Here is a 25,515-nt window from a genome sequence, read left to right as displayed (position 1 = left end):
ATAGGCATAGATAGTTACGTCGCTCCCTCGGGGGATAATGACATAGCTATGCCAACCCAAGCCCTTGTGTGGACGCACGGCTAGTTCGACAGCAGACTGCTTCTTTGGACCTACCTACCACCACTGGGGGCAGTGGATTACCTACAACAACAGAAAAAACCTTTCCATTGCTGTAGCAGGGGTCCACTATGGTGCTACAGTGGGAGAGCTATAGCACCAGTAGCTGAGACATGGCCTAATTGACTTAAACTAAACTGAAATAAGATGGGTGTAAAATGAAATAATGTTCACACAGCCTTTTCCAAGAGTTCACCTAAATCAGTTTTTTTTAAACACACCTTAAGCTAAACTGGTGCGACTTTACATATAGACAAGCCTTAGGATTAATATTATGACAATTAAAGTGTTTTCTACATGGTTAAAATTTTTAACACGATTACGTTGATTTAACTGTGCTTAGACACTATGGTGATGGAGCCAATATCAGATACTGTACAGAAAGAACTGTTTGAGCGTTAAACCCTAATATAATCCAATATGAAATACACCAGTTCAAAACCTGCACAGAACAGGAGAACCATAAAATCCACACTGTTTTCTTGCACAGTCACAAGAGTGTCTTCATGTCAGCCAAGTTAAAAAGAACTTGGGTCTAAATTGACTTGTCCTTATTTGAAAATTAATTAGGTAAACAGATTTTCAGTTAGGAAAACAATTCACTAAGTCATCTCTGAAACAAACTGCTTCAAACTCCATAGTTATATAGACTTTGGAACCTTCTTTTGAGACTGTCTGCATCCAGATCTCACAACATTCTAAGCAAAGGTAATTTCACTCCTAAACTAATCTAGTTTAGAACCCCAGGATTACAATTTGGAATTAAACCTTGAACAAAGGTAAATAAACTCACTATTTTTGCACACCAGGTTAGTGCATATTCCAGAAACGCCAAGTTCTTGTAACAAGCAAACCAAGAAAAATTGGAAAAGGGTTTACTAGTTAAACCATTATTGCTAATGCATAAGATGCAATCTTGCTAATGAAACTATGAGATGGCCATAATTCCCATTGAGACATTTTCTCAACAAACTTTCAATATCACATTCATTTCTAAACTCCCCTTTTCATTTACTGATTCCATTATTACAATCACAAACAAAAAAGTGTAATGCCACTGATATACATATCTAAAGCAAAAAGGGAACTAGGAGCCAAGCATTAAATATTTAATTACAGGAAGAAATCTGTTGGGGCCTAAAGTGTGTTTTATTTAATAAAAGAAGTTTCTCCCCCTCCTCCAGAAGATACTCCATCTTAATGTCTCTATGACAGTCTTCATTCATGTACACCCCCACATCAACATTGTGTCCTTAATGTGCCTAATCAAGGATAAGACTCCTAACACTATATTATACTTATATTGTAAACTCCTTGTGGCAGGAACTTTTGTTGTTTGTAAAACACTTAACACAATGGGGCCCCAGTCCTAACTGGGGGTTCTGAGTGCTACCCCAATATAAAAACAACTATTTGGGGGACTGGGAGAGGTAGGGTCACTGTTGAACAGTGCGGAACTGTGAAGATATGAGGCTCAGCTCATAAGAGGTGAGAGAACAGTGGGTTATTAAGTCACCCCATCTCCCTCAAATACTACAGTTATGTGGACCATATAAGTATCTAAATAGATTACATAATGCTCAGAAGATTTTTGTGAGCTCTAGAAGTCACACCCAATTTTCTTTGGGCACAGGGAAAGCAACCATGATGGTGGTTTTGGAATATTATTGTGGAAAATTAAAGAACGAAACATTGAGTTTTGTAGAGAATTTTTCTTATTATTTGTATAGTTTTTAGACGCCTCAACCCAGACACTGTGCAGACATATAGTAAAAACCAGTCACTGCCTTCAAGAGTTTATAATCTAAAACCATTCTGAAAAAGAAACATCAAGCTTCTGCCACCTCCTTCCTACTGATGCAGAGTCTTTGTTCTACTTCGGCAATGAGAGGCTCTGCAGTTCCGAATTAATTGCAGGATTCATTTTAAAGCAACTTTAAAATACATTTTACACTCATCACAGATTCTGTGCTGCGCTGTTGAATAAAATTTAATATTTCACTCAATGTTTCTTTTGAAAGCTCCCTAATTTAAACTGTTACTGGTAACTAGACAGCAGTAGTTCCAAGGGGACGAGCTAGACGATTTGATGGGGTCTGTCTCTCTCATTCACAAGATTCTTGCATGACAAGGGATGGACAATCTGGTGGAACCTGCTTACCTCTGAAAAATTAACTGCCAAGGGGATAATCCCCGCCACATAACAGCCAACCAGCATAGCCAGAGACAGCAGACTGATGGAGATGAAATCATCCATGTTGTTGCTTTTTGTCCACTCGCTTAAAGTGAAATTTAACTTTTCCAGCTTTTACTGCATGTAGTTTTTCAACTTGTGCAGGTGTTGCGGCTCCAGCAGAATCATGAAGGTCAGAGGCGCCTCTTCCCCAGTGGTGCCACAAACTCCCTCCCTCCCCCAAGAGCTACGTGTGAGAGAGACACCCCGCTTTCCTGACCCTGATCCCTGGATCTGTCAACAGCAACTGGGATACCACGATTCACTCCCTCTCGCCACCTCCCCTGTCAAGGGCCACAGGGGATTAAGCCACCCCGGGGGAGCGGAAAGGCTCTTTCTCTCCCACAGCCTGGGGGCAGGGGACACCTTTCCGCCCGGGTGAGAGAAGGGCCCACCCCGCTCACAGACTATACCAGCCCCAGGTGCAACAGAAAGGCCGCTCGCCCCGAAACACAGGGGCAGTCAGCAGCTCCCTGGAGGGAGCCTGGCCCTTCCTACCAACCCCAGGGAGACGCCGGCAGCGCCTTCGCCTTCCCCTGCTGGCCCCTGGTCTCGGCGGACGGGAAGGGGAGGGGAGCGGTTCAGCGAGGAGCTCAGGCTTCAGGCTCCCCTTTGCGCCCGGCGTCCCCCGCGGCTGCCATGGAGGCCAAGTGGCAGCTCCGCAGTCAGACACTTCCCCTTCCAGAGAACAGCTTCCAGGTTAGCGGCCTGAGCCTCTCCTGGGGGCTGGGGCGGAACGGAGCGTCTTTCTCACGTGACTCACTTTCTGTCGCCACTTCCCGCCCGATTCCAAGATGGCGGACAAATAATCACTAAGGGGCCATCTTGGAAGGGGGTGAGAGGCACAAAGGCGCTGATAGGATACGGTGCCCCTATCAAAGATGACTGCTAAAGTCTCAAAGAACGGCGCCGTTATGCCCCGCCCAGCATACGCAACGCCGGCGAACGCTTTGCCATGTGGTTTTCTCGCGAGAGTTTCTTTATAGTACTGGCGCCGCTCTGGTCTGGTTCCGTGATGTCTATGGTAGGGAGCTAGGGGCTGGTTGGCGGTTGGTGGAGTGTTTCCGGTTAGCGCGGGGGATTGCGGGTGACCGTTGGGAACTGTTAGTTCGGGACCGTCACAGTCGGCGGGGCTGTGGAGAACGAGTCGCCATGGTGAGGAGGGGAAGTTCCCGGCGTGCGGGGAGGAACCGGGTCGGTCGGGCCGCGCCATAGTGGCGGCGGGAATGAGTCTGCTGAGGGCGACGTAGCGCTGCGGCCTGGCGGAGTCCCCAGCCGCGTGTCTCCTCCCGCCCCCCTCTCCAGGGCTGGGGACCGAGCGGGATACAGACCCCGCCCCTTGCCTACCGCACGAGCTCCGCGGGGAGAGGGGCGGGGGCGAGTCTGGCTCGCGCGGGGCAGGATCACGGGGGACCCTCGCGCGGGCCCCGAGGGCTGCGGTTTTTTCCCATCCGCGGTGGAGGAGGGGCCCTGCTTCCCCAACGGGCATCTCCAGCCCTCGGCTGCTCCTTGCGCAGGGAGGGGCGAAGGCCCGGGCGGGGCCCGTGCTTCTCTACGCGGGTAGATTCCGTTCCCACTGCACGTGTCTGCCCTGGCAGCTGCCACTGGGGCAGGGGGGTTAGCCTGAGGGGTGACCGGGCTGCACGCTCCGTGACTGGGCGTGTGGCTTTGTCTGGGTCTCTCTGCTGCACACGTGGGGCCTAGGCGGGTTCTTCGCGATGCGTTTTCAGCTTGTTTCTACATCAGAAATTCTAGGTCTGTTTAGGCTGGAAAAGTCTGTCATGACGGGAGAACTAGTGTAAATGAAACCCCCAAAGGGAGTGAAAGGCCTGTATACATCACACGTGTGGAGTGGGGAGTCAAGTCCAACTTTTACAAAATCCTCTGCAGGTCACTTTTTAATCTTTTATTCAAAGAGCTGCTTCCTTGAATTTGTGGAACATAATGCCGTTAAACAGGTGTGGGTTTTTTTATTTAAATGTTTCCTTGTAGCACTTGGAATCCAGAGCCCTCTTTATATGTTAGGAAATGAAAGTGAAATTGATATATATGGCTTCACTGGTTAAAGTGAGTGAAATGCAAAAAGAGCTGATAATCCTAGTGCTTTGTTACTTTCATGTGAAAGTGAACTACACTGAAGGAAGCCTACTGATATCAATGCTTTGATAGCTGGCTAACAGCTGCCTGTGAAGAGGAAATAGTTGAAGCACTTCTGTAAGGGCTAATGCTACTATGACATTCTTTTAAGTGAAGTTCTTGAGCCAATTCAAGCAAACCACTACTTCTGGCTGGCAGTAGGAGTAACTTAAAACCCTAAAAATATCTGCTACATACCACCTGCATTCACTTGATTGTACTTCTATCGGTGCCCAGTCCCTGTCCTTTTTCCATCCCCAGCTTCCCTGATGTCCACTGTTTACTATGGGTGCAGTATCTTAGTCATGTTGCTCAGAGCTAATATACAGTTGGTAGAAGTCTTTCTGCATGGGTACTGAGTAGATGCTGAGGTCTGAGCCTTAGTACTTTGGTTTTCTGCACTTCATTAAACATGTTTTGCATGTAATATCCACAGGTGGTAATTAAAGCCATTTTTAAAAGACCTGACAAGAACATAGTGGGACTTGCTATAACAGATCAGATGAAAGTTCCATCTTGTCCAATACCGTGTCTGAAAGATGACAGTCATCAGGTGCTTTAGAGAAAGGTGCAAGGAGCTAGAAAGTCCTAGAAATTAAAATACATCCATCCTTGAATAGCTAACTGCAGACTATAATTGTGGAACTTTGTGTTCACTTAAAAAGAACAGGAGTACTTGTGCCACCTTAGAGACTAACAAATTTATTAGAGCATAAGCTTTCGTGGACTACAGCCCACTGTTTCACTCTATATGCATCCGAAGAAGTCCACGAAAGCTTATGCTCTAATAAATTTGTTAGTCTCTAAGGTGCCACAAGTTCTCCTGTTCTTTTTGCGGATACAGACTAACACGGCTGCTACTCTGAAACCTGTCTTTGTGTTCACTTGTAACTGATAGTGAATACTCAATCCCATGTTTTGTGTACTGGCTTTTCACCTTGAGGTGAGAGTTGCAATGTTAGTGAAATGAAAGTTTGATTCCACCCTGGTTTTCCATCATGTAGGGTATTAAAACCAATAACTGCCAGCATTTACAATGGAATAAGCAAAACAATATAATCTCAATATAGTAGTTTTTTTTTTTTTTTTTTTTAGTTCTAATTTCTTTTGTTATGCTGGTGTTGTATTTACAAGGGAAGAGCCTGGACGTTGCATACTATTTCTTGAATGTAGTCAATGTTTTTGAGTGTGAAATAATACAAGATTGTTATTCAAGAGAAAAACACGTGTGCATTGACATGTCTCAGGATTAATGCAACTGTGATTAGAAGAAAAAATTGCTGGCCAAAACAGTGCCACAAGGCAGCCCTCTTTTCAGTTTCTAATTCATGGTATAATGCAGGGGTCAGCAACGTTCGGCACGTGGCTCGCCAGGGTAAGCACCGTGGCTGGCCGGGCCAGTTTTATTTACCTGCTGACGCGGCAGGTTCGGCCAATCGTGGCCCCCACTGGCCGCGGTTCGCTGTCCCGGGCCAATGGGGGCGGCGCGGGCGAGCGATGTGCTGTCCGCGGCTTCTCACCGCCCCCATTGGCCCAGGACGGTGAACCGCGGCCAGTGGGGGCGGCGATCGTCCGAACCTGCCGCGTCAGCAGGTAAATAAAACTGGCCCGGCCCACCAGGGTGCTTACCCTGGCGAGCCGCATGCCGAACGTTGCCGACCCCTGGTATAATGGGACATTTGTTTTCTGTACTACAGGCCTCATAGGATTTTTTTAAGAGAGAAATGCAAAGCCATTTTAAGACTGCTACTCTGATTCTCCTTTAGACAGTAAGATTTATATAAGTATATAAGATCTAATTACTAGAAATACAGCTAAATTTGTGTCTCATGGGTTGGTCTTCTAAACTTCAGTTTAGTCTTCATGGGTTTTAATGTGTAGTTCTAAGTCTGAGTCACTGTCTTGTTTTTGTGCAGTCTCACACAATTTTGCTTGTTCAGCCTACCAAGAGGCCAGAAGGGAGAACATATGCTGACTATGAATCGGTGAATGAGTGCATGGAGGGTAAGTATTGTTGTCTTTGGGATGAAGATGGTTTAGACTATCTCTTCTTGTTAAGGGCAGTTTAGTTTGATTATTTTTTCCAAACTTTCACCTGCTGAGAGAATCCATTCTCAACACATTTTCCTTAAATTGAAAAGGTATAAAAGTAACTTACCCAAAAGTGCCGTATTGGTGTAACAGTTTGCTGCAAGACTCAAGTTCACATGGGGCGAAAGAGTTATTTCAAAAAGACTCCTCATTACTCCTCATCTTCTTCCTGTATTTATTCAGAGTCCTATTCTGACTTTACTGACTAAGGTCCTGAAACTGCAATGAGAGGCGCACTGTACAAGTGGTCTGCCTGTGTGCATCTCATTGCAGGATCAGATCCCAATTTTCTAACTACTAATTTGTTATCCCTCCAAAGCAAATAGTAGATAATGTTTTCACCCCTCAGCTCATATATGAGCGGTAATCTAGATCCCATTGTTCTGCACATAATCAACTGGATAAATACTAACTGCAAACTCTTCTACTAGGAATGTGTGAGCCAGAAAGAAACCAGTTTGACTTTCAGACACACACTAGTTTGCAGGCTAGATGGAAGAAAATGTTTTCATTTGTAAATTGGCCTGATTTTATATGGATTCACTGGTGGCCTCCTCATGAGCGGGGCTAAGCACACTCATCTCTCATTCAAATCAATAGAATGAGTGTTCAGCACTTCAGGACCAGGCTCTGAGAGACATAGAACCTCACTGTTCGGACTGCATAACCACACATGAAGCAATTTGGGTGTTTAATTTAGCATTACACTTTAGCACAATGCAAAGAAGATCTGAATGTGGGTTAACGTTTAAAAAATGTGGTATATCCTGTTAGTTCTTATACTCTCTAACATCAAGAATATCTTATTGTACCAACTGCATTAAAGTTTTCTGCAGCTAGACAATTCTTTACTCACCAAAAAAAATTCTAAAAGACTTTTTCTTCCAAGATGGGAAATGTTGATTTGCTGCTTAGAGGAATCTTAAATTAACTTATAAAATATTTAACTCATGTGGGTTTTTATGAAAGTGCGATAATCACATTTTCATCCCTGCTGTGATCTGATCTCTTTACATTTGGAAAAGAGTGACTTTCTGCCTGTTGTAATGCATGAAAGTCCATTGCTCCATTTGAGAATATATACTTCCTTGCTTGATGTCTGATCCTGTTGCACAGCAGGCATGTGTACAGCTCTGTTGCTAGGATTTGTCAACTTAACTGCTGGTTTAGAACCAGCAATGAGATCATTCTAAACTTTTGCCCTGTATACTCAGTTAAAAAACAAGTATATTGTATATTTTTGTAAAATTATGCCTTGAACCAAGTGTAGATTTAAAATCCAGAAGACTGTTCTCACTACTTCATAAGTCAAGGTGTAAATAATAGTGACCCATTTCCCACATCAATGTGTTCTGGTTGCTATACAAACAATTATGAGAACTAATCAACATTGTAAAATTGAAATAAAATATTAAAGCTGAGTGGTATTGTCGATTAAAACAATTCTATAGCATCTGCATGTTCCCATTCCAAATGTGCTTCTATAAACTTTACTGTTGACTGTAACTTTAATACCAGAAGGAACTTATGGCAAACTGAAACCAATAGCCTTTTAATGCCATTATTGATGGTACTGAAAGTTCTTATCTCTCTGCAGGAGTTTGTAAAATGTATGAAGAACATCTGAAGAGAATGAATCCCAACAGCCCATCCATTACGTATGACATCAGCCAGTTGTTTGATTTTATTGATGACCTGGCAGACCTCAGCTGTCTTGTGTAAGTACTGTTCTGCTGTATGGAAGGTAGTACTTCAAACACCCATCCTATTTTGCGGATGAAGGGATGGCTTCCCTCCCATTTTGGGAAAACAGGTGTTTTAAAGGTTACTAGGAATTATTTATAAGCTTATGTACAAAATCAGTGATGTAATACTTTACAGTATTGTAGTATTGTTCATTCTCCCCCTGTACCTATCAGTTGCTGATGAGAAATGTGTGTTGTTTCTGTTTAAAATGCCCTTTATATTCTGTGTGGTATAACGAGCTGTGTTGGTGAGGCAGTGATGTTCCATAAAACAGACTGACATTCCATATCACCCTTAGCAAGAGTTGCATTGGGACATAACATTTGTCTGAGAGTAAGTACACATAGCTTTGAAGTTGACAGTTCCATTTCAGATCTTATTCACAATAATGTTTATAACAGTTTAGGTATTTGTACCCAAACACAAATCTTACTCCACTGAGGACCATATTGGCAACATGCTAGGGAGCCTACAGGCTGCACCTAACTTTCCTAAAGTGGAGTATGCTGTAGTCAGTTCATATGGATCAAGACAGAGCATTGCATGTTAAAAATACAGGGTGGAATTTAACAAAAAAAATCAAATCACCTAAGGGACTTAGGAACACAAGTCCCATTGACTCTCAGTAACAGTTATGCTCTTAAGTCGCCTAGAAAATCTCACCTGTAGTCTCCAGGGTTCTCATCTGTATATAAAAGATGAGGGCAACTCAAGATGGCATTGTAAGTTCTGCATGCTTTCCTACACCCGAATAGGTGACTAGACTCATTTCCCCTACTGTTCTGCTCTGGAAAATACAATTTAAATCTCAGCACTTCTAGCAATTCACAACTGGTCTTCATACCATAAATATTCAGCTAATTTTTGACTTGCATCCTTAAATTGTTTTTAGAAATAAGACAAGTCTAATATTCAGTTATACAATCTTTTTCTGTTTATTCAACTGACATGGGCACAACTGCTCTTCATAATCAGAGTAGAAGTTAACTGTAAAAGGGTTGTCAAAGTACTGGATGACTGCTGTAGGAAGTTGCACCTGTGTGCAGATCTGTAAGTCTTCTATAAAACTTGATCCAGCAGTGAAGTTATTTTTAATAAGTGACTACCTCTCTCATACAATTACTTGTTTTTGCCACGTATTATTTTGAGAAATCAGAAAAGAGCCTGCAGGGGATTCCTTACCCCTTCAGATTCATTAGCCAAAGTCATTGATGAGAAGGATGAAAAGATCACTTAATACTAGTTTCTGAAGTTTTATCTTGTCCTTGAGTTCTCCCCCTACCGTGCTTGATCCCCAGCTACAGCAGTATTTGGGTGGTGCAGGGTTGACCAATCATGCTATGTTTTGTTTTCCCCTCTGACAGATTAATGATAGGATCCTTGTTTTTAAAAAGGTGCCTCTGTTTTCTAATACAATATTACGTTTTTTTAATCAGGAGCCTAGTCAAACCTAGTAAAGCCAAAGTGTGTTTGAGCCAAATTCTGTTTTAGCTTGTAGTTTCCCACCAGATGGCATACTTAGCATGTAATGTACTATGCTCAGTTTGTGGCTGCACAGATCCCTATGCGGCTTGATATCTGATCTTTCAATGCAGCTTTAGTTACTGATTCTTAAAGATACATTTAGTGCTCTCTGAGAATTAATAAAAAAGTATCTTGAACTGAATCAAATGGCATTACAGATCTTAATTTTTGGCCCATCCAAAGCTTAATGCTAATGATCCCTTTCTTGTCCTTGTCATATGGGTAGAAAGGATTGTGTTCAAAGATGTTCGGTTAATCCTGTTACACCACAATTATCCAGGTCAGGCACTGTATATTTCAAAAGGCACATGCCAGATTTAAGAATTAAAACTGGGCGTGAGGGGACAAATCTTAGTACTATATCTACACAGATAGCTAACGATGTATCAGCTTGTTGAGTTGCTTTTGCTATAAGTAGGTAAGACTGGCAGAAATGGAAGCAGTATTTTAATATAATTGTTTCCTGCATCTGTCGAGCTTGGTGATGAACTACAGTGTCCTGAGTTACTTTATGCAATAAATGAGCTCAAATAAATTTGTAATCCCTGACTTGTAAAGAGAGAATGAATGTGTGAGAGCTTAGTTCATAGCCTTCTTTTTGGGGGAGTGGGCTTGTTCTGGGATGTAAACTCTCACTGCCAGTTGATATGTGAATGGGTTGCTGGCTGAAGCTGCTTCCTTATTCTTTTGGCTTTGATCTTTTGTTAGGGAGAATGAAGAGAACACTTAGGAGCGCTATAAAGCCTCACGTGACTGGAAGATCTTTGTTTTTAAAAAAACTTCTTTAAAGATTCTAAGCACAAGTAGAAAATCTGTAGTCTTAAATTCCAAATTTCTCACTTCGAATATTAATACCTTGCCCACTGTTTCTTTAAATTCAAGGAGGACCAGCATTTCAATTTTTAAAAAATGTTTCATGACTTCTGTAAAATTTTCAAATTCTAAGGTGCTTTAAAACCCTTTTTAAAGGCTTTCTCTGTTCACTTTCCACTTTCTGTAGATGGAGGAAAATCATTTTCCTGAATTTTAATGTAAAAGAGAGAGAGAATGTGACCTAGTAGTTACTGGTGCTTGAAACATCTGGGTTCTGTTCCATGCTTTTCCACTGATTTACTGTGTAACTTGATCAAGGTCACTTTAGGTAAAATTTCCACTCAGTCAAATGGAAGCATGATCAGGCTTCAGCTATATCTGTCTGTGAAACATGGATAATTACTTTGCTATCTGACACACTTGGTGAGCTTTACAAACAGTTGTTAAGCCTCTTCTGACATGTAAAACTGAAGGACAAAGCAATGTTACGTTAACCGTTCGGTTTTTTTCTTTCCCTAGTTACCGTGCTGACACTCAGACATACCAACCCTACAATAAAGACTGGATAAAGGAGAAGATCTACGTCCTCCTCCGCAGGCAGGCTCAGCAAGCAAGCAAATAATGGGGCAGCCTCATTATGGGGTTTGGGGAGGGCTTGGACAACAGGTGTGTACAGTAGTAGAAGTTTTGTATTATAGTCATCCTGTTGTCATCTTGTTAAATTCTAGTCAGGACTGAATGTATTGTTAGCGACGCAAGGATTTTGTTCAGTTTGAAACCCTCTTTTTAGTGTAAATGAAGAAGAAAATGTAACATCTTTGGTAGGGATTTAACTTTGTTTCTCTCTGGTTAGCTAACAATCCTACTTTTGTTCAACCCCCTAGGGCTGTTCATATGCTTTGCCAGATTCACTGTATGTGCCCTTCCGCGGGATATCCAACTATTAGTTATGTCATTGAGACAAAAGACTTAGTGGAAAATAAAATGAATACTCTTTAGTTAAATAATGTGTGTGCTGGACTTCTTATCTGACTCCTAAAGCACTTTAGAGTAATTTAAATCTACTGGTCAGTGTGCTGTATAACAGGGATTGGAAGGCGTATGTGGACTGAACTATGAAAGATTTTCTGTTGCATAGTGTATAGCTTCATATGAACAAACTTTTTCCTAAGTGCTGCAAAACAACAAGGTCGGTAAACAAAGCTGATGTGTCTCTTGGACTGAGTGCTTATCTCTTTGAGAGAGAGCCCGGGATTTATATTATTGCTGGTGAAAATCTTTCCACTTACGGAGTATAAAAGGAAAAGGTTTGTTAGTATGAAGCTATGTGGTATGCAAGAGAAACTCTTTGAAACACCTGCTGAACAATCTGGAAGGAGTGCATTTTGGTTAAAGTAATGCACAATTTAAAAGGTCAACTAAAATTCTTAAATACTTTACTTAGTGGGTCATGTGGTGACAAAGAACATCATGTTTATAGTGGTGTTGCCAGAGCCACTCTTACATTTATACTAGAACTGGCAGTTCAAGATCGTGGGGCTCTGATTGCCATGAATGGGCTCACCTTTATCTGTTGAAAGGTGCACATTTAATGTGTTTATAAGCAAAGTAAACTATCTAGGAAACAAACAGTGCTTGAACATTCTGCTCAGTATACTAATATAGTTAGAGAGATAAGTGTTCTTTTGAGGCCCCAAAAATGTATTTTAAGAGTTCTGCTTTGGAAGTCTGTTCTTCAGGGATGCTGCATAGTATGTAGCTTTCTTTAAGGTGATTCCAGTGGATTTTTTTTTTTTTTAATTGGGCTTGGCCTTTCTTGCTACTTTGTGGGTAACGAGCCTGAAATCTTTTTTTAAGGTGGCTTTTTTTCCTACAGCTTTCTTTAAACTTAGAATAATCAGGAATGTCAAGTCTGGTCTTCCTTGATCTTGTTGGACCAGTGGGAGCTCTAACACTTCAACTGAAGGGGTGAAGGTGTTGGGTCTGTAACATATTGGAGAAAAGGCATTTTTGCTAAATAGTGACTATAAATCCCTTCCCCTCTCAATTGTTTAGGTTTCAGTCTTTGCTCTCATGAGAGCAACATTGCACTAGTTTTGAAGTCATTTCTTCCAGCATAGATAGGACTTGAATGTGTAATGTGAAAAATTTGGAAGGAAAACCTTTTAGGCCCATATACACAATGAATAAGTACAAAAAAAAAAAAAGCCCTTTTTCCTTTTGCAGGTCATTTTGAGAAAACACATATTGGGGCCTAACTATGATAGCTAAAGAGTGATTGCTCACCGGAGAAACAAAATAAAGTTAATTCACACACACTTTTTTTTTCTATCCTTTCCAAAGACTATGGCTTCTTCAGCATGAGGAGTCAGCTACAGAGATAAAAATCAAACAATAAAATAGTTCCTGCTCTGCTCTTCTCTACATTCTTGCTTTCTTGGGGCTAGATTAATCCCTGTGCTGGTGCAGAGCCAGACAATGGGAAGTGGTTTGTGCCGCCCAGATCCTGGGTTTGCTGGGACTGGTTTGGGCTCAGATGCTGGCTAGGGCTGCTGTAACAACTCCATGACCATTTCTACTCTAGAACATCCTCTGAGCCAGGGACAACTGTGGGAACAGGGGGATGCAGAGCCAGAGACCCCTTGTGCCAGGAGTATTCCCTGGGGGTCATTGAGCCACCGTAGATAGCAAAGTGGCTGCAGAACGGGGATGACTTCTCCCCCCAAGTCCCAGCTTTCTCTGACTGATCTAAAATTCTCTTGAGTCCCTTGCTCTTGAAACAAGCTGCTGGCTTGGGAAGCCGAAGAGCAAGTTTTATGCTATTATGATATAGTAATAGTATTCTCAATGTAATCTCAGAGCTGCCTCCTACAATCATCTGTTCACAAAACAAAGCGTTTTAAATCTTTGGCCTATTAGCACTTCAACTGCTTAACTGTACAGCTGACTGGAGAACATCTTTGGAGTTGAAAAACTACTGCTACAACTTCTGCTATGAATTGCTAAAAGGATTATCAAGAAAGTCTTCTTCCAACTACATAAAACTGATTGCTGCTTCAAAGCTATGGTGGGAGAAATAAGGTCTCTAGGCTCTTGGAGATGCAGGAAGCTCAGGTGCAGTATAGTCTGCACAATTTGCAAAAAAGCCACTTTGTTTTTTCTCCTATACACTTAACAGCTTTGGGAAGTTGTTCTGCAGCTCTTAGTTCTTTTCCCCATAGCAAACTGAAATTTGTATCAGTTCAGACCCTACCGCTACAGTTGTGCACTTGATGGGGGTGGAATAACTCCACTGCTACTCTGCATGGTTTGAGGGATCAGTGCCCAGAGCAGTCTAAACTAACAACTAACACCCTATCAGTACTAATATTGGGAAGATCATCTGGGGAGACTCTTCAAATCATTCATTAATGCTTTCTAGCAGGTAATGTTTAACTTCTGATATCAATATTCTTACCATACTCTGTTTAAGGGTAGAATGTAAACTAGTGATGCAGTCTCCCATCTCCTGCCACCGTGCAATACCCTCTTGATTCATGTAGTTTACATCATGTTTTTGTGGAAAATTCAGCTCAGATTTTTGTATCGACCCAAGTAGACATTTTGTAGATCAGGAACTGTTGCAAATTTTGTCCTCAGTCCTGCTGCAGAGGCTACAGCAGCATCTGACTAAGAAAGTGCACTGAGAGGATTGGTCACCATAATTAGTAAACATTGCTTTTGCATGTTTGTCTATATTTAGCATGTCCTTTTGATTGATCTCCAGAAATCATATTTGTTCCTTGTCAGTGTCTTCCTCACATCGGCTCTCTAGTCTTGTTTGCATTTTACAGCTATATTATTCCAAAAACTCATTTTGTCATTGTACAGTACTGCATGCTTAACTAAAGTTGTAGAGGAACTTCTGTATTCACAAATGCTTTTCAAAGCACAGCCAGTAATTTTGCCTTGCCTGAATTGCTAGTCTGAGATCTGGAAAAAGCACAACTTGTTACCTCTAATGTTATGTCCTCATTCAGGTTTGCTGCCTCAAGGATTCTGTTACTGTCTCAAACTTCAAAAAGGAATAAGTACTGTAGTCCTGGATTTTGCGTCATTAATTAGCTTTCAGTGGGCAATTCTGAATAGGTGTTCAGTATCTTTAATGTTTGACTGTAGCAACCATAACCTTAAAGATCACTGTTGCATATCACAGAAATTTTATGAAGATGGGACAAATTTGATTTGTACTCAATTCAACTATCTTGCAATTGATTTTTCTGCTTTATTTAACAAAACTACTTTTTAAAATCATTTGATTTGAGTACAAATCAATGTTTGTCACATTTTCTACAGTATATTGCTGAGTACAGTGACAGGAAAGTAAACATCCATTTAATTGAGAATGGTGTGCTGCCCTAAAGGAGTGTGGAGAATGGATAGTCTGGAGGGGCCTACAAGTTCTGCAACACAAAGAATGACATGCTAACATAATGCTCTCATTGATTTAAACAAGGGAATATTAAGTAAACAAGCCTTTCCTCAGTCTTGTAAGATAAGGGCTAATTTGTTTTTATAGGTGAGGAAACCTGAGGCACAGAGTGGGGAAGTTGTCCAGGGAAGGGTAGTGTTGACTAGTGGCTAAAGCACAGGAGTGGGACTTGAGACCTGGGTTCTATTCCCAGCTCTGTCACTGGCCTGCTGGGTGACCTTGGACAAGTCACTTCACCTCTGTGCCTCTGTTTCCCCATCTGTAAAATGGGGATAATGATACGTGCTTTCATAAAGCACCTTATCCATGGTTGAAGAGCTAGTTAATAAAATCAGATGGAAATCTGTGGCAGGGATAAGATGGCTCTGAGATCCATTTACCATGTTGCATCTCCTAATCATCTGTAGTGGAGGACAAAGGGTTTGTTACAAAGGTTCACACATTTGAGAATAGTTTTATCAACTTCCCACCAGCCTGTATGTTATGCAGACTATGGTCCTTGAAATTGTGTTTGTGTAATTACATGAAATGCAATACTTATGCTCTTCGTGGGTGAAATGTAGACTCAGCAGTAAAACTCAGTTCTCCTTTAGCATGACCATTTACTTCACTGACTGCAAGTTTAATAGACTGGGTATTCCTACTTCTAAAGAGTAAGTGTGTACTGGTATGGCTGCTTCAGATGCTTTACAGAATGCCCAAGAAGTGGTAGATTGCGCACACCTTTCAGTGCTGTATTAATGATGCTTTACTTAATCAGCAATCCATTGATCACTTTGATCAATAGGGGGACAGAATATTGTCAGTCACTTTAGCTACATCTTTGCCATAGTTCCAAATTTTGCTGCCTGCAGAAAGCCTTAAGCCTGCCCATAAACCAGGTCATTCAACATAGAACTCAAGTTACTATATGCTAAAATTTCTCAGTAATAAACGGGCTTTGAATGTCTTATACTAAAGAGTTAAATGCCACCTAGCTTCCCCCTTCACATTGCAGTAGTGCAGAGTGTAGGCAGCATATCAAGGTCTTTTGACGAGGTAAAGATGACCTGCAAAGAAAACAAAATTGGGTTTGTCCCCTTTTTGTGAGGGATAAAGAAAACTGGAAATAAAAAAATTTAAATTTGGAATATCGTGGGAGACTTTATAGTAAGTGAAGAGGTTGTGAAATTGCCATCACACGTTTCACGAGACTGAAAGCAGAGCAACTGAGGCGAAGGGAGTTGTTGCCAGTCTGCTTTACTTTTAACTCCAATGCCTAACATTTGGAGAAAGGAAGCCTTTGTTAAAGATTCAACATTTCCTCCTCCAAGGAGAGAGCTTGTAATACATGCACCTCAAGAAAACCTCCAGCAACATCACGCTGGACCATTCCTGACAGTTCTAAGGTTGGGGAGGAGAGGGGGAGGCAGAAAAATTAAAAATAGCTTTCCAACCTTCTTTACACATCACAAGGAAGCAAAAAAGGCACAACCTAATTTTATAAACAGCACTTGCATCACCTCATTAACTAGAGCTACAGAGAGACCATTTCTATGATGCTACTAGCAACATGGGCACTGAACATGGAATCTTCTGACAAGCAAAATTACTGTGAAACCAGAAAAAAAAAATACTTCTGTCTTCAGCCATTTTGAATTAGAAATAAAGTATATCAGTTACTTATAATCAAGGCCTTTGTTTTGATTTTTACCAAAAATGTCCCTGGTATGGTGCAAGCTATTAGCTGTTACTGCTTTTCACCCAAAGTTTGGAGCCTATGCTACCTAGGACTTGTGGAATTTATACTGAAGCACCTTATATCAAGTCAACAGTTTACTGTTGGTATATTAAAAAAGAAAAGTTTTATTTGTAAGGGGGCTTAGAGATAATGTTTCATGAACTCATAGGGGGCATGCAGTGTTTGTATGTTCAATTTAAGTTCCAACAGCAAACCACATTAAATTATTTGTTACAGTATCACAGGGCTCCAATATGTTTGGGTACCATCTAGTGGTGCTGTGTATTAGGCAGCTAAATACAGTTAAATAAATAAACCACAGTACTAAACTTTTATTTTTTCTCTATGTGTTACTTTTTTTTGTCCTCCCCCCTCAATATTTACCCAAAAATGCTGGTTAATTTTTTGCACCAATTTTCATCCATTTAATTTTTCACTGAAATTCCCTAGACATTTTAAACAAAATGAAAATGAAGGGCCTTGCTTATAATCCACATTAAATTATAACTTTTCAGGTCCAGCACAAATCTCTGCAGTACAATCACACTCAGAGCCTTGCTGGACAAATAAATGCAATCCAATAGCCCATCAAGAAAACTCTGATAGACAATGAAAGGCAGTGGTTGCTGGGATACAAATGTAATGTAATTTCAGGCTCTAGTTTCCTCAACCATTACGGAGCCATCGTTGTATCTGTTGGAGCCCACGATTGCAGGGTCTGCTGACCCAGTAGAATGGTGGAAGCATAAAGATATCTGGTTTCTCAATCTTGCTGTTTTTGCAGGATCTTTTCCCTGCAGTGTCACTAACTAATGTAAGAGTACGTTCACTTCTGCTGAGACTAGTAACAGTGGGAACTGTGGGTGCTTATCCTCTCAGAAAATCCACTTATTCAGATGCCTAACTTTAAGCAAGATATGAAAATTTTGACCTCAGTGCATCTTTCTAAAATACATAGTTTTACTTCCTACAGCTAGTCTAAGAATGATCACTTGAAATAGAAATTGATTTTAAAGTATTGCTACCAGTCCTATAAAGTTTTTTCACACAATATCTTGTCTGCTGTAATTTTATTTAGCATTGGATGAATAGTAATACCTACTGTTTGATCGAACACCAAAAAAGTGGATTTATCACTTGTCCTGAGCAGAAATGTTTGGTTTTGCATATTATGAGTGACAGCTTTTATCATGACCCGTTAATCATTTCACCTGCACTATATCTGAAAATCACTGAAGTTAATTAAATGCCCATCTGGAGATGTCACAAGGAAACATGGGGCATCAGCAATTAGTGCTCTCATTACTGTAATCTGAATTATGCTTGTGTGACCAGGGTAGCTGGCTGAGTTTTGGGCACTACTCCAGTTTATAGGCGCTCTTTCTTCTTTTTAAATCTTGCTCAGTTTGAGTCTGACACATACAAATACAACAAGCTATACTTCATATCCCAGCTCATTGCTAGAGCATCGGCAGGGGTTTACCTAGCAATATGAAGTTAGTACATATGCTAGTCAGTCCCATCATGCCACCTCCTGCACTATCCGCATAATCTAAAGTAAACCTGCTATTCTATACCGTGGTCCTTATGTTTCTATCCAAAGCAAAAACACCTGGAGAACAAACACAGCATTTTTGTGTGTGTGTGTATGTGTATGTGTGTGTATGTGTATGTGTGTGCGTGCACGCACTGAGCTCTGCAGTGCAAGCAGGGAAGAAATAGGAATGGCCAAGAAACCTTGCCCCAAACTCTAAGCACCCAGGACTGTTCTTTGGGTTCGGTTCAATTCCTATCACACACAGAATGGCATCGCTGCTGTTGATTAGCAGGCGACCACCAGGCCTGAGTAGCATTAACTCAGGGGTGGCCAACCTGTGGCTCCGGAGCCACATGCGGCTCTTCAGAAGTTAATATGCGGCTCCTTGTATAGGCACCGACTCTGGGGATGGAGCGACAGGCGCCAACTTTCCAACGTGCCAGGAGGGTGCTCACTGCTCAACCCCTGGCTTTGCCACAGGCCCTGCCCCCACTCCACCCCTTCCCGCACCCTCCCCTGAGCCTGCCATGACCTCGCTCCTCCCCTCTCCCAGCCTCCTGCAGGCCCCAAAACAGCTGATCAGGAGGTGCGGGGAGGGAGGGGGAGGTGCTGATTGGCGGGGCTGCTAGTGGGTGGGAGGCGCTGGGAGCGGGGGAGCTGATGGGGGGCTGCTGATGTATTACTGTAGCTCTTTGGCAATGTACATGGGTAAATTCTGGCTCCTTCTCAGGCTCAGGTTGGCCACCCCTGCATTAACTAATCCTTGTTACTTCACATGAGCCACTTAGGTAGGGACATAGCCCTTCAAGTGACTTTTCCTGCCTGACACTCCTTGGCCGTTCCTCCATTTTTCACTAGACTGATGGCTTCCACAGATGTTTCACAGAGGCAATAAAGTCCATAGATAGGTTTGGTGGGAGTAAAGCAGAATTATTGCACACGATGTAGCTGCCTCTTCTCTGCTCATTTTCCTCATAGTTTTTTCACTGGTTTGATTTCTTTCTGCATCAGGTGGTAAAAGGGAGCATTGGGGCCGATGTGATCACTAATTGAGTGGGTGCAGTTAGAGATCAAGTAGCATTTGCTAATAAGCCAGAGAAAGACAAAAAATAATCCCTCCCTCCCTCAAGTCTTCAATAGTACTGTAAGTGGTACCACAGATAAGTGGCATTAAGTGGTTTTTAAAGTGTCTGCGCTATTAATGTGGCAGCTCAGTTTTCTGTCCAGCAAACGAAAGGCAATTAATTAAAAGGAATTCATGGCTCTTTGAAGTTTAATACTTGCACTCTCTCAAGTTCTCTCCAGCTGGAATTGGCTGGGCTTTGGCAGTTGCTTGTTGCTAATATTTTGACTCCTATGTCTAGGGAATTTAAACTCTATTATGGAAACATCATCTGGGTCCATGTAATGAATGGTGAGACTCAGAGAGATGCATCTTGCCCACTTAGAAGTGAAAGCACAGAGAAAATTGATCTGCATCTTAAAACCTTTTAAAGATTTCCAGCTTTCTGAGTCTGTTTGATCATTTGCTCATTGCTAGGAAACACATTGCACCTCTACTGCCGTTTCCCTTTCTTTATACTGCTAGAAGTAGGGGTAGATTAAGACATGATCAGCTGACATGGGCCCTGTCCTATGAAAGAAGCCCTGAATATACACCCCGCCACCACACACACACACACATACATACATCTTTTGCGTTGTTTTTGTCAGTACCCACTCTACCTTCCTACATCTTTCTCCAGCAGTTCCTCCCCACCCCCATGTGAGCAAGCGCTGGAGCTCTGGGTTTTTATTATTGAGACAGTAATATGGGGAGATTCTGAACTTGTTTGAAGGTTACAGATGATAGCATTACAAACACAGTTATGGGAATGCAAGATAACAGAAGTGTCCCATGAACTCAGCTGATTCAGATAAAAGCTTCAGCCATCTCATGGAGTAGCTAGACTAGGATGAAAACCACAACTACTTTGTTTCAATGCCTTGCCCCTCGGTAATCAAGCACACTTTACTCAACTAAATAAACCTTTGGAGAGTGGTACATGAAGATATATGGAAGGAGCATGGCTAGTGATATGACTTGAAGCCAAATGATCTAGGTTCTATTCCCAGTTCTTCCACAGACATGCTATGTGACCTCAGGCAAGTCACAAACTCTGTTTTTCAGTTTTCCTATCCATAGGAGGGGATAAAAATAATGTCCTATGTCACGGGGGGAGTGGAGACTTGATTAGTAATGCCCTTTGAGAGCATTAGACACAAGATGGTCTAGAAGTGCAAAGCATTACTTTTTAGCAGGAGCAGTCAAGACTATTTCTGATCCACCCAGGGCAGTTTTAGCCTTTCTTTGTCCCTGGTAAACACAGAGGAATGAAAAGCCTCTTCAATTTAGTGAAGCTTTGGTGATTTGTACTTCCAGGCTACCACAACTGAACTTCAGTGTGCTGCATGCAGGGGCTTTAGGATATACATATTAGGATGGAACTTCTGGAAGCCCATATTTTGAAACTCTGCCCTTTGCTTGTATAGTGGACAATTTTGTACATGAACACCTGCCTGTGCACGTTGAGCATGATGGCACCTGCAAGAGATGGGTTTTGCACATGTAAATTCTGTCACTTGAGTGTGTAAGTACTTATGCTTTAAAAATGTGTGTACGAGACTTTGTGTGTGAAAAGCTGCATTCGTACAACTGGAGGCAGAATTGTGTAATCCCTTTGAAAAAAATTGGTCCTCCATGTTATGATTGGTGGCAAAGCGCCATCAAAATCTCGCACCTGTTGTGAATTCACCCCAATATGGGTTATTCAGGTAATGCACAGGTCAGTGTAGATGTTTTCCTCTAAGTTTTATGTCCAATTATTGAAAAGAGTGTGGGTATATATTTATTGCAACATAGTGTGTCCCTAAGGGGGCCTTACTGTAATTTATCTACAGCTGTGGTTCTGAACCTCGGATCATGCTCCCCAGCCATGTAGGTCATCAATAGTAGCCGTGGTAGGAAGTTCACAATCTCAACCCCATTCCTTGTCTCTGGTCTTCTGCTGGAGCAACTGCCTCAGCCACTTACAACCTGGTCTTCCTGAGAAGTGCTCCTTGAGCCAATACATTTATTCTCTGTGGTGTCCCTGGAAATACTCAGAGAACATGTCTAAGGGATTCTGGGTGCACCTGAGGAGGACTGGTTACGAGCCCTGATGAATGTTACAAACTGCAAAAGGAGAAGATCTAGAGCAACTGTAGCTCAAATTTTTGATGAGGGGTTGCAATGTCAGTCACAGACTGTTCTTCACACCACACCAGTTCTTCCTGTTTAGAGAAGCATTTTGAGTTGCTGACATGTAAACAGAAAGGGGGTGTGGATGTGGGTTTTGACAGTAGGTTTTGTTTTGCAGAGTGCCTACAGTGGAAATGAATTAGCCTCCTATTTGGAAATGGCACTGCATAGCTGGAGGGGTTGATAACAGAACATAGTTTCTTTTACCTTTAGGTATCCAGTTCAAATCTGGTATAGGCTGATACCTGTTTGGTGGTAGTTTTAGTCCTTGTTCCTGATGAACAGGTGCCACCAGGGCTAACTGACATAATTCTTGGTCATCTTAGCACAGACATCAAATTACTCTCCCACCATTGGATCAGGGCTGGGGTAACTTGCGAGGCAGCACAAGGAAGTTTGCATTGGTGCTACTTGTGCCATGTCTGTTTTACAGGACGAGATTCCTGAATTCCTCAGAGAGCCCTTTTCCCTATTAATGGATTCCATTATTACAACAGGGGGCCTCAATTATGATTGCCCTATGATCTCACGGCGCAGCCAGCAGAGCCATCTCCTGGGGATGTTCCCTGATATAGGGTGCTGCCTGGCTGGGATAGAGCCAAATAACAGCTCTGCCTCAACTCCACAGCAGTCCCACCTACAGGGAGTGTGTTAGAGGCATTCCCGAGGAAAGGAGACATGATCAAAGTATTGCTGCACTCTGGCTATTCCTGGCAGCCACAATGGCCCATGGTGGCCACAGGCAGCTAAGTGCATATTAGGGCAGTCCCCAGTGCCCAAACCTGTGTCTATACTGGCCTATGAAAGGGGAGATCCACCCCCTTGCACTGAGTTCATCTCTGGCACCAGGATGAATTGGACCCCAAGTCAATCTGGCACCTTTCACTAAAAATAATTAACTTTGATGAATAAGAGCAGGGCTGGGAGACAAAATACAAGACAATTTGGAGGAAATGAACATTTTCAAACAGCCTTTCTTTGAAGAGTAAAGGTTGGTGCCCAAATGACTTTCCTAGCATTTCAAGAAAGGTTCAGAATTTCACAGATGCCTGGCAAACCCAAGCCAAGAAAGTTTTGTTTACACAGAGGTGATGTGTGACACATTAAATGTTGCTAATGAGCATCAGGTGTTTTGCAGGGGAAAATGACTCCTTGTCTTATGTATAGTAATTATTTTAAAGATCTATTTAGCATTTAGATTGCTTAGGAGGGAAAAAGCTTCCAGCAACTGCTTGCCTTGAAAAATGCTCTGGTAATAAATGGATCTCCCTGAACATTGCTTTCATCTACCTAAACAGAAAACAGAGATGACACTTTAACTTGGGATAATTAGAAGGACATAGTTGGGTTGTCTTTGTCAATGGCATTATAACATACAGCCGCTACATTTAAAATAAACAACCAAAACCATGCAATAGTGTGTTTAAGCAAGGTAATAATTCCTGCATTAAACACTTTAAGTCATTTGAGGAGGCTCTGAAAGAACCAACTTGAATGCTCGTGCTTTGTAATTTTATGCAAAGGGTAAACACTTCAGCATGGTTTTGTACACAGCTACAGCTGTCAACTTTTTAACATCCTTTTCAGCCATTAATATTTCTGGATTGATATTCTCAGATTGCACAAGCCAGTACTCGGATGGGAGACCTCCAAGGCAAACCCCAGGTGCTCCAAGAAGTGGTACCGGCTAGTCAGTAGGGGAAGCTCTTGTGTCCCAGCCTGGTGTTAGGGGGTGCCGTGCCAGTCAAGGTGCAGCCTTTCCAATGAGATAGAAGACAAAGGTCTTTTTGTTCTGTCTGCACAGCGCCTAGCACAATGGGGTCCCAGTCACTACAGCAATACAAATAATAAATGTAAATCTGTCTCTACTGGTTGGTACCTTTGCTGTTAATTGCTGGTTCTAAGGCACTCAGACACCATTGTGAGGGTTGCATAAGCTGCTTCTCTATTTACTATTTGTACAATGCCAGCCATATGCTAGGTGCTGTTTCATTTCTATGGCAGATTCTGCTGTAGCACAGTTATCTTTCAGTGTGGACTCTGTGTGCACCTATATAGCTGTACAAAATTGCCAAGAACATTTACCAGCCCAGGATCAAGATTTACATGCCTGCCCTTTTCCATGATAATCTATAATAATCAAAAGCAAGTGAGTAGAATTTTCCAAGGCTGTGTAGGTGGGAGTTTGTATGGATGAGTGTGTGTACATACACACTACACATACACACTACAGCTGGGTGAATAACTGATTTTTCTGTTAGCCTAGAGTTCAGGTGGAACCAAAAACGATCTTTTTTTAAATTTTTGGCTAATCAAAACAGTCAGAAAATTTTTGTTTCAGGTCAACCCAAAATATTTTTTTTCTACTGCAAAATGAAATGTTTTATTTTTGGCATTTTAAACCTTCTTGACAAAAGCCCAGGGAAAGCAGAACTAGAATGACTAGCCAGAGGGGAGGAGATGATGGCGACCCCCTTCTCCGGAGTAACCTGGTGGTTCAGGCACTTGGGTGGGCAGGGAGGAGACCTGGTTCCAGTATCTGCTCCCGAATTGGAATCTGAATCTCCACACCCCAGGTGAGAGGTCTAACCACTGGTCTATTCTCTTAAGGGGGCAGGGGAAGGGGGAGGCACACTACCATCACTGTCTCCTCTGTTTTGTGAAGGGCACCTTAATCCCCTTGTGAATCTAGCCTGAAAAAATCAAAACGTTTCCAAAGCTATTCACGTTGACATTTTCCACCTTTTTCATTTCAACCAAAACAATTCACTAAAAATTGACAAAAATTCAAGAACTGGTTCAGTCAATCCAAATCTGCATTTTTCAACCAAAATATTTAACCCCAGCTCTAACACACACACCTACTTTGGCTTAATAATATGGTTCCAAACCCAATTTAAAAAGATTCTTAGGTATGCCAGGCAGATAACCTTGATGAACAACTGGGAGCAGCATGTCTTGCATCTCAGAGGGCTATGATGCGGCTGCATGCTGGGATCTGCTCCAGGAGACCATCTTAAAACTGTTCAGTGTCAGATGGAGAGGCAAAGCCAAGTAGCCAACTGTCAAGCTGAGCAAGTCCAGCAGTCTGTTGCCCTGCAAAAGCTTGGTTGTTCCCCAAGGTATATTTATTAGTGCAGTGGTTTTAGTTCACCGGAGACTGACTAATGACCACTGGGGGCAGACCTGCATTCTCCCCAAAGCAGGAAGAAAAATAGCCTTTGTCCCAGATGCCCACGTGAAGAGAATACAAAATCTGTCCCTTTTTGTTGAAGTAGAGCTCTGTGTAAGCTTGCTTGTCTCTTTCCCCAACAGAAGTTGGTCCACTAAAAGGTATTACCTCCCCCACTTTGCCTTTCACTCATTTTCTAATGCCAGAGGTCAGCACTTTCTCCTGCAGCCTTGTTTGAGACAACTACTTGTATTTGCCTTCTACAGGAAGCAGGCTTTATAGCAGGTGCTGGAAGCACTGTGGTCAGCACTATAGACACAGACAAGCTAAAGCCTGTGGGCCATGTAATTTTTCTGCGACAGCAGACAACAGAACAATCATTAGCCATGTGATTTATGGTGCTGCAAGTCCCCGAGGCTGCCACAGAAAAACCATTCACATTTTAAAGTTACCTCAGGAACAGAAATACAATAAAAATCAAGGCCCTCCCTATACTGTGCAGAGTGCATATTGCTCTCTTAAAGGGCTATGTGCAGATCTCTGTATTATCCATAAATCGATCCATTCAATGACTTCCTCTTAGGGGTTTCCCCTTTAATCAAATGATGCCAACAAGCGTCTACCCTCAAGAGTCAGTTTCTCTGTGGTCAGCATCCTCCTTCATCCATATCACCT

At 42.2% G+C, this 25,515-nt stretch overlaps 3 protein-coding genes across 4 annotated transcripts in view; 1 reads left to right on the top strand and 2 right to left on the bottom strand.

Annotated features, from left to right (window-relative positions):
* SLC39A9 (solute carrier family 39 member 9) overlaps nucleotides 1–3,038 on the bottom strand; it is a 35,530-nt gene extending 32,492 nt beyond the window's left edge. The window contains exon 1 of the mRNA XM_054025824.1: nucleotides 2,279–3,038. Coding sequence (XP_053881799.1) covers nucleotides 2,279–2,374 — 96 coding nt within the window. The 5' untranslated portion in view covers nucleotides 2,375–3,038. The remainder of the gene's footprint in view (nucleotides 1–2,278) is intronic.
* A 252-nt stretch (nucleotides 3,039–3,290) lies between these two features.
* On the top strand, nucleotides 3,291–13,072 carry ERH (ERH mRNA splicing and mitosis factor). 2 transcript variants are annotated; one of them, XM_054028322.1, is made up of 4 exons: nucleotides 3,291–3,374; nucleotides 6,403–6,490; nucleotides 8,175–8,295; nucleotides 11,180–13,072. In XM_054028322.1, exons 1-4 carry the CDS (start codon nucleotides 3,306–3,308, stop codon nucleotides 11,280–11,282), a joined length of 381 nt encoding a protein of 126 aa, XP_053884297.1. In that variant the 5' UTR covers nucleotides 3,291–3,305; the 3' UTR covers nucleotides 11,283–13,072. The 2 variants fall into 2 exon arrangements, with proteins under 2 accessions (XP_053884297.1, XP_053884298.1); XM_054028323.1 differs by lacking the exon at nucleotides 3,291–3,374 and adding an exon at nucleotides 3,386–3,505.
* A 1,906-nt stretch (nucleotides 13,073–14,978) lies between these two features.
* Nucleotides 14,979–25,515, bottom strand: part of GALNT16 (polypeptide N-acetylgalactosaminyltransferase 16) — a 135,393-nt gene continuing 124,856 nt past the window's right edge. The window contains exon 16 of the mRNA XM_054027850.1: nucleotides 14,979–16,180. The gene's annotated coding sequence lies outside the window, so the exon portion shown is untranslated. The remainder of the gene's footprint in view (nucleotides 16,181–25,515) is intronic.

Source organism: Malaclemys terrapin, chromosome 4 (genome assembly GCF_027887155.1).
Source record: "Malaclemys terrapin pileata isolate rMalTer1 chromosome 4, rMalTer1.hap1, whole genome shotgun sequence".
Lineage (NCBI taxonomy): Eukaryota > Metazoa > Chordata > Testudines > Emydidae > Malaclemys > Malaclemys terrapin.
This window is presented reverse-complemented; position numbering and strand designations above follow the sequence as displayed.

Excerpts from the sequence above, each read along its gene's own strand:
- ERH (XM_054028322.1), top strand. The coding sequence starts at position 3,306 with ATGTGGTTTTCTCGCGAGAGTTTCTTTATAGTACTGGCGCCGCTCTGG. Across the intron at positions 6,491-8,174 it reads GGTGAATGAGTGCATGGAGG|GAGTTTGTAAAATGTATGAA; the intron begins GTAAGTATTGTT and ends ATCTCTCTGCAG. Across the intron at positions 8,296-11,179 it reads GCAGACCTCAGCTGTCTTGT|TTACCGTGCTGACACTCAGA; the intron begins GTAAGTACTGTT and ends TTCTTTCCCTAG.